This window comes from Lipotes vexillifer, unplaced genomic scaffold (genome assembly GCF_000442215.2).
Source record: "Lipotes vexillifer unplaced genomic scaffold, Lipotes_vexillifer_v1.1 scaffold628, whole genome shotgun sequence".
Classification (NCBI taxonomy): Eukaryota; Metazoa; Chordata; class Mammalia; order Artiodactyla; family Lipotidae; genus Lipotes; species Lipotes vexillifer.
The window spans coordinates 395730-403567 of NW_006779395.1; the positions used below are offsets into that span (position 1 = coordinate 395730).

Consider the following 7838-nt stretch of genomic DNA (forward strand, 5'->3'; position numbering starts at 1 on the left):
AAAGACAAATACCGTATGCTAACACATATATATGGAATTTAAGAAAAAAAATGTCATGAAGAACCTAGGTGTGAAACAGGAATAAAGACACAGACTTACTAGAGAATGGACTTGAGGATATGGGGAGGGGGAAGGGTAAACTGTGACAAAGCGAGAGAGAGGCATGGACATATATACACTACCAAACGTAAGGTAGATAGCTAGTGGGAAGCAGCTGCATAGCACAGGGAGATCAGCTCGGTGCTTTGTGACCGCCTGGAGGGGTGGGATAGGGAGGGTGGGTGGGAGGGAGACACAAGTGGGAAAAGATATAGGAACATATGTATATTTATAACTGATTCATTTTGTTGTGAAGCTGAAACTAACATACCATTGTAAAGCAATTATACTCCAATAAAGATGTTAAAATGAAAAAAAAAAAAAAAAAAAGCCTGTGTTACATTTGGGCAACTGTGGACATGGGCTGTACTTGCTTCAGAGGCCGCAAAGCAGCCAAACAGGGAGATGAGCTGGAGGTTCCCCATCTCTGGTCTACGGCATGGGGCTGGATGCTTTTTTCCTGGGTGAAGGACACAGTAAAGGAAAATGTCCTCACTAGCCCTTTTAGCTAAGGGGTCTGGCTTCTTTGGTCTCTCCCTTTTCCTACTACAAACCTGAGATTCAGACCAATGAAAAGAAATAAGGGATCCCCCGTGGAAACAGATAACTAACAGGAATATTATCATTAGTGAAACATATACACTGCATTCTACTGAAGGGTGAAGATGAAAATGACATAGAGAAAAAAAATCAAAGACGTTTTCCTGGTCATGAGGAAGAACCAGTGAAAGTAAAGTGCCAAATGAAGATAATTTCACTGATTTCCAAGAATTTTTTAAACTCATTACTGAAAGAAAATGAATTTGAATTTGGGTGGGTAATGAGAAATCAAAGTTAAAACAAGGCTAGGTTTTTGTGAAATCTTTATAATTAAACATTTTCTTACTTCTGTGTAATTTTAAGATTGTGTAAGACATAGCAGTAAGAATTCGTTCTCCTTCAAAGATATAGATGTCCCATATTCTGAGGTTTAGTGTAAAGGGAGTCTACAATGAAAACAAAACAGAAATAAGATTAACAGTTTGCCCTTGGCTGGTATTTGTAATTTTATGATTGGGCTTTGTAAATAAATACTCACCCGATCAAGGAAACATTGAAAAAACCATTTCATTGTGTAAAAACTTGTGTAGATTTCTTGAGAATCCTGGAAAAAACAAAGACTTCACCACTTCTGGATTGCAGCACACAAAATATGACAATATAATACTAAAAGTTAGGCAGGTTTTTGGAGGTAGCTGTCACAGCTAAACAAAACCATTCATTACAAATCCCTCTCGTGCTGGGGTAGTTCCGCTTCTCTCCTCACTCCCTCTTCTCCCTCAATTTTACTTTTGAAAATCACCCTGAGAATAAACCCTTCATAAGATAGGACTGCAATACAACACTTTGCTTCTCTTTAGTATATTCTAAAGGGACGTATCCTTGCTTTACTAAATTACTGTGTTTTACAGGACAGCATGTATATGGTTCACTGAGGATGAGTTTGTATGACTCTTAAAATATTTTAGTGTGATTAAAAAACCTCCCAAATCACTGAGAAGTCACACATCCTTAAAAACTATATTGTTCGTATATATCAGCTTCAGAGTTTGATTCCATGAGTTAGGGCTGTGATAGTTCATCCGTACTAAATTTCACAAATCTAACGTCCTTTAAACAACTGGGAATTACAACTGCTCAGTAAATGACATGGACAAGACTATAAATCAATAGGGTAATTGGGACCAACGGCTGCACTCAAGTCTTCTAGCTTTATTCTTGGTGTAGGTGGGTGTAAGTCAATGTCACATCTACCTACCAAGTGCTGCTTAAGCTTGGACAAAAACTTATTCAGTATTTTTTCATGATGTTCTTGAAACCTCAAGAGTTTGGGAAAACCATGGACAAAAAATCCTAGAATATAAACATAAAAAGAGTACTTCATAAACAATAGCAACAGATATTCTCTATTTCAAAGTGCAACATGCTTCTTTCACCTTTTAACTGTCAACAACAACAACAAGAACAACGAATCCAGTAATCACCCAAATATTTTTCCTCCCCTCCAAGGAAACAATTGTGTATAAGCATTGCCTAATGAAACTTACAGTCTAGTATGTGTTTGCTAAGGATCTTCTCTATATCCTTGTAAAAGTATAAAAGAGGACAGAATATTTCTGAATTAAAAGGGAAACTAAGAAAAAATGGAAACTGAGGCCATTTATCAAGATTATCTGTTCCCTTGAAGTACTGGGTCATGTCTTATATGTACATTTTTATAAGTTATTCTAATCTTGATTACTTATTTTGTTTTACCATTAATACATTACATAGCAAACATTTTATTACCCTTTTCAGGCTTACTCCAGTACCATGCCAAGGTTATTATCACTTTTTAATCCTTTCTGTAAGTGATACTTAACATCAGCTAAAACATACGGGCACTATATGATCGATGTTAATATATTCTATCCCAACTGATTATACAATATAATCTATAAGATTTCTAGGAAGTAACTGTAAATGGGAAGTTAGTATTAATTTTGTGTATTTAAGTCATGGAACTTTACATCTATTTTCATTCAAAAATTTCCTTTCAGATATTCTATATAATCTGTTAAAAAGGATGCATACACAATAAATTTATGATTTATCCACATTAGCGTTTTCCAACCTGGGTTCTACCTAACTTTGAAAGATGTTACTAAATGTTCTGTTTTTAAAAGAATCCAGGAGAAATACTGTGTGTTATATATACCCTTCTTGCCTATGTTCACAAGGCATATGAACTTCTGAATGTTTCTAAGTTGCTCTATGCACTAAAGAAACCTGGTTTTCTTTGTTTAGCTCATCTCCCAGCCTTACTGGCTCTTGGAGTCCATTTTTCCGCACAGCACACCTGTTTCCAAAAAGTGAAACTACGTCCCTCCAAGAACCCAGGGAACACACTGCTGGGAAACAGCTTTATAATCTTCAGGGAAGGGCTACTTCTTGGCTAATTCTCCGCTTTCCAAGGCGCGTGTAGAACTTCCCGGACAGCAACTTCCTCCCTTCATAACACTGTCCAGTGAAGTGAGTCCATAAAAAATCCATGTCTCTCTTTCTGTGCCACTTTCGTGGTCAATTTGATAGGAACGGGAGTTGGGAGAATTTCAAGAACAAGTCTGATTTTGAAAAAGGCAATCCCTTCAGTAATACACAAGTACCCAAGGGTGCTAAGATACCCAACTCTGCTTCACTTTTCAGTGGTGTCCCAGACTTTATATTTTAAATCTCATTTACTTCAGCCCTCACTTTATTCTACACATTTGTAAGTGATACCGCTTTCATATAGGAAATGCAAAGAACTGAGGTAACCTTCAGTTATATAATTTCACAGGTAGACTTTGAAACAAATATCTCTAAGCACAAACTTACCCATAATAATGACCTAAACTGCTTCGGTAATGTAAATGTTAGGATAGTAAAATTAATACTGCTTTATAGATTAGACTGGTGACAATAATTACTGAAAGCAAGCTATCAGGTTTGTTTAAAAGAATGAATTTTCTAAAATTGGGCGTATTCCACACAATTACATACTACTTAAACCGTAACATTCCACTGAACTTCAAGATATATCAGCAACACCATCTCAGGGTAAAGCAAAATGAAGACTGATAAAGAAGAGTTATTCTTCAAGATGCCTTTTGAAATGATACTGTCTATTGGACGGCAGCTCAATATAATGTGTCTTACTACTGGAGTCTCTTTATGGGATGTGAAGTGACCAGAAACAGTTATCATGCAGATAGTATTTATTTTTGAAAAGATTCACAGGGAACACTGAGGGAGAAACAGACAGACAGACAGACACACACACACACAATGCCCCCACAATAACCACATGGTAAGAATGTGAGATTTAATAAACTATGGACTATGGAAGGTCATACTTTTGAAAATTCAAAATATTACTTTAATATGTGGCAGGTTCCCTACCACATAAAGCTTTAACATTCACAAACAGAACTAAGATGGTCCATTCTCAGAGTGATTACTGTTAAAATTGTTTTTAATTTGGTATTATCACACGCAGTGGCACTGGGAAAATAATTTTGCATTATATGGACAAATGCCACTTTTATTTCCAAGAGAAGCTGCAATCCAAACTCTCGCAAGTAAAGTTTACTGCATATGCTTGGCAAATATAACGAAAACGTTATTAAAAACCTCCTTCTAACTTGAAAACCAAAAAATTATGCAAGTTTTGAAATATTAAAGTGCCCAGAGTATGTTATCAGCCTTTTTACTGTAAAATGGAGTCAACTTTAAGGCTGAAAGAACTGAAACACACACATGAAATAGAAAACTACTTAATTACGGTGTACCTTTCCTTTAAACACCTAAGTGTCATTTCTCAACTAATATTCTTTGACAAAGAAGCAGACATCACAATATCCAGTCAATAGTAGACATTTCACTGAATGCATGACTGTCTAAAAGTTTTGATCAAAAGCTCTCAATAATTCAGTTTTTCCTAAAACTTCTTCTAAACCTAAATTAGTTTCTCCTGACTGCGCCAAGTAAGGAAAGAGTTTTAAAATGTCAACAGTATACTTTGTAGTAAACACGAAGGAATATAAATGTGAACAGAAAAGTTTAGAAATAGAGAAGAATTAAATAAGAAACTAGTAACAAACACTACTGAATTAAAGAAGCCCCTAAACACTTTTTTGTACTTAACCCTACCTATCATCTTCCAAAGTCTGACTTTGTTTGAATTTGCCTTTTTCTCCCTCCCTCATTTGTTGCTGATGATCAACTATGGGGTTTTCTTACCATGCATGGCATGTTTGGGGCCCGAGAACAGTTTGACCAGGGCCCAGAAGGCGTCTTCTTCGTTCATATACATGAGGAGTAAAGCTGTGATCTGGCTCATCCCCTGACAGTATCCAACTTCCTAAAGAGAAAATGAGAACAGAGAAACTGGGGGTTTTCAGATCGAATTACATGTACATGCACATATAAAAAAACTGATGTAGAAAATAATCAGAAAATGCCTAAACACATTATTTAATGGCAATTCTATAGAGAAATATTACAATCTCAACAGCACTGAGCCACACACTATCAAAGAATGCACCTGGTATTGGAGAATAAAGGAAGTACAGGCAAGTTTAACCTACGCGGATTTTACTGAGCCCTGTTCAGTAAGTACCATTACACCTTCTGTAAAGGCTGTTTATTTTTCTGTTTCGTGTGCGATTCTCAGCTCAATAGTCCTCTTCTTTGCTCAGATGCTGGCAAATTTCTCTCCTTATACAGTTCCCAAATGTGCTGTCTTTTCTCCTCTAGACTTCGGACCCTTATACAGACACGTTGCGGGGTACCAACCCAGCCTATGCTCCTTCCCTGAGAACTGCCCACTCTCCCCATAATCCCTGCTTATAACATGGCCTTAGAGATTCATGTCTGTGCCATGTGAGTCAAAGCTGATGGAGCAGAGGACACCTGGCCCCAGGGAACAATTAATTGGCTGCAAGACTAATTTACTAATTTTTCTAAGAAAACTGAATAAAACCACAGAGACTGCAATCCGATGGTGGTATGTACTTGAACAGAATGGTCATGCTGAGTCCATGGGTGCAATACTAGCCTTGGAAAAACAGAAAAGCAGACAAAGAAAGCAATCTGGAGAGAGAAACAGTGGAACGAACAGTTCCCAGAGACAATCAGAGTTACCACATGGCCACAGAGTGGGAGAGAGAGAAAGGGAAGCTCTTCTCACTGGAAGCTTCTCACTCTCCAGCTCCAAACCCCCTGAGCTTCATTTCTATGAGAAGTCCCTTTAATCAATCCCTTTTTAACTTGCCCTTGTTTGAGTGAATTTCTGTCCCTTGTAACTTAAAGGTTTTGCCTATAACAGAAATGATACACCCCAAGGTTCAAGGTGTCCTTCCTGGAATCTAGTCAACAAGCATTTATTTGGCATCTACACTGGTTTCGACGCTAGTTGATCTTTCCCCCCAAATCTCTCTCCCCCCAGAGTAATCAATGTCTTAAGAATAACATGTTCTAATACCTAAAAGCTTAGTTTTGGCCTACTCCAGGAGATAGCAAGTAGGTACATATGGTCTCCCACCTGGTCCTCACTGAATAAATGAAATGTGATCCTGAAAGGCAACCTCCCGGGGCAATGAGGAGTCACCAAGAGTGAGGCAGAAATTAACCTAGCTACCACCTCCTGTCCTTCTAGACTGCTCATTCCAGTCCTACTTGCTTAAAATAAAAACAAGACAAACAACAACACAAAATGTAACAAAACAGTCTGGAGAAAGAGGGGGAAAGTGAGCTTCGCTGTCATACTGTGGTTTTTCCACTTCCCAACCAGCTCTGCTCTAAGACGCCAGGGGGGCCACGGGAGCCTAAGGAAGATCCACAGAGACCTGGAGACCATCCAGTCCTGAGATGAAGCAATGCAGGCCAAAAGGGCCTTGTCAGGAGGGAGGCCCAAAGATCTTCTCCAGGTGCTCAGAGCACAACTCAAAAAGCTATGGGCAGGCGTGCTCCAACTTACTGTATTGTAGATAGAATATGCAGCAAGAACGTGGAACAGGGATTGCTGCCTAGAAAAAGAAATTTACATTGAACACAATTTAGTTTTTTTCACATATTTTTAAAATTATAAACTTAAAAAAATAAACAAGTTTGACTGAAGATAAACAGATAATCCAGATAAAACTACTACTATAATAAGGAAATGATCCCCGAGCTCAAATTTAAATACAGTCTAAACTTGAGGCTAAATTTGACAGAAAGGATTTATAGCAAAAAGCACGAAGGGCTTCAGTTTCTTCAATTTGTTCCCCTCTTTCACTGAACTACTCTCACTATAGAATCATCCCCATAGAAGGAGCCGGCTGGACAGAACTGCAGACTGGCCTTCTGAAGACTCACTCACACTGCCACCTCCGAGAAGTACCTTGCGGGGGTGGGGGCATGGCCCCCAGGAGGCGGTATACACCCGAAATCAGCCTCCAGCACCAGCGCTGCCTCTCCCAGGATCCAGGAGTGGGAACGGGAGTGGCTCCACACACCGTTACCTCTCGGGTCCACTAACAACATGCTTGGCTCCGCTGCTCTAGAGGTCCTAGCTCCAAAGAGAGGAATGTCCCCACCAGGAGACACAATGATTCCACTGAACTGGAAGCCGAGATGGCCACCCCGCCACTCTGGGCTCCTCATGCCTCCGAATCAACAGGCAAAGAAGGAGGTGACTGTACCGGCTGGAGGGACTGATCCCGACCACTAAGGGGAAGGGGGTGCTAGGATACAGTAGACGTAAGCAGGAACACGTCTAGAACATAGAAGACACTTAAGGTGCCTCTGAGTATAACCAAACCCTGTGATTAAAGTCAATGGATAACCTCCACAAGCAAATTCAGGCAGGACTGCTAATGGTCCAGACTCTTCAGGAATAAAGGTTTAGGTTCCCCCACCAGGAAAAGAACCACGGCCAGCCGAGGCACTTGAGGGCAAAGGGAATATGGGGTGGGTAGTAGGAAGGTAAGTAACCAACCAGCAGTGACCACATGCCCAGTAGCAGAACTGCTGACTATATCTGTTTTGAGCATTTCCTTATTATTTTTTTTTTTTTTGCGGTATGTGGGCCTCTCACTGCCGTGGCCTCTCCCGTTGCGGAGCACAGGCTCTGGACGCGCAGGCTCAGCGGCCATGGCTCACGGGCCCAGCCGCTCCGCGGCATGTGGGATCTTCCC

At 39.8% G+C, this 7838-nt stretch overlaps 1 protein-coding gene across 1 annotated transcript in view; it reads right to left on the reverse strand.

Annotated features, from left to right (window-relative positions):
• Window positions 1-7838, reverse strand: part of USP6NL (USP6 N-terminal like) — a 68274-nt gene that overhangs the window by 15544 nt on the left and 44892 nt on the right. Inside the window, exons 8-12 of the mRNA XM_007452572.1 lie at window positions 6638-6686; window positions 4900-5020; window positions 1898-1992; window positions 1178-1243; window positions 986-1085 (exon numbers count right to left, since the gene is read on the reverse strand). Coding sequence (XP_007452634.1) covers window positions 986-1085; window positions 1178-1243; window positions 1898-1992; window positions 4900-5020; window positions 6638-6686 — 431 coding nt within the window. The remainder of the gene's footprint in view (window positions 1-985; window positions 1086-1177; window positions 1244-1897; window positions 1993-4899; window positions 5021-6637; window positions 6687-7838) is intronic.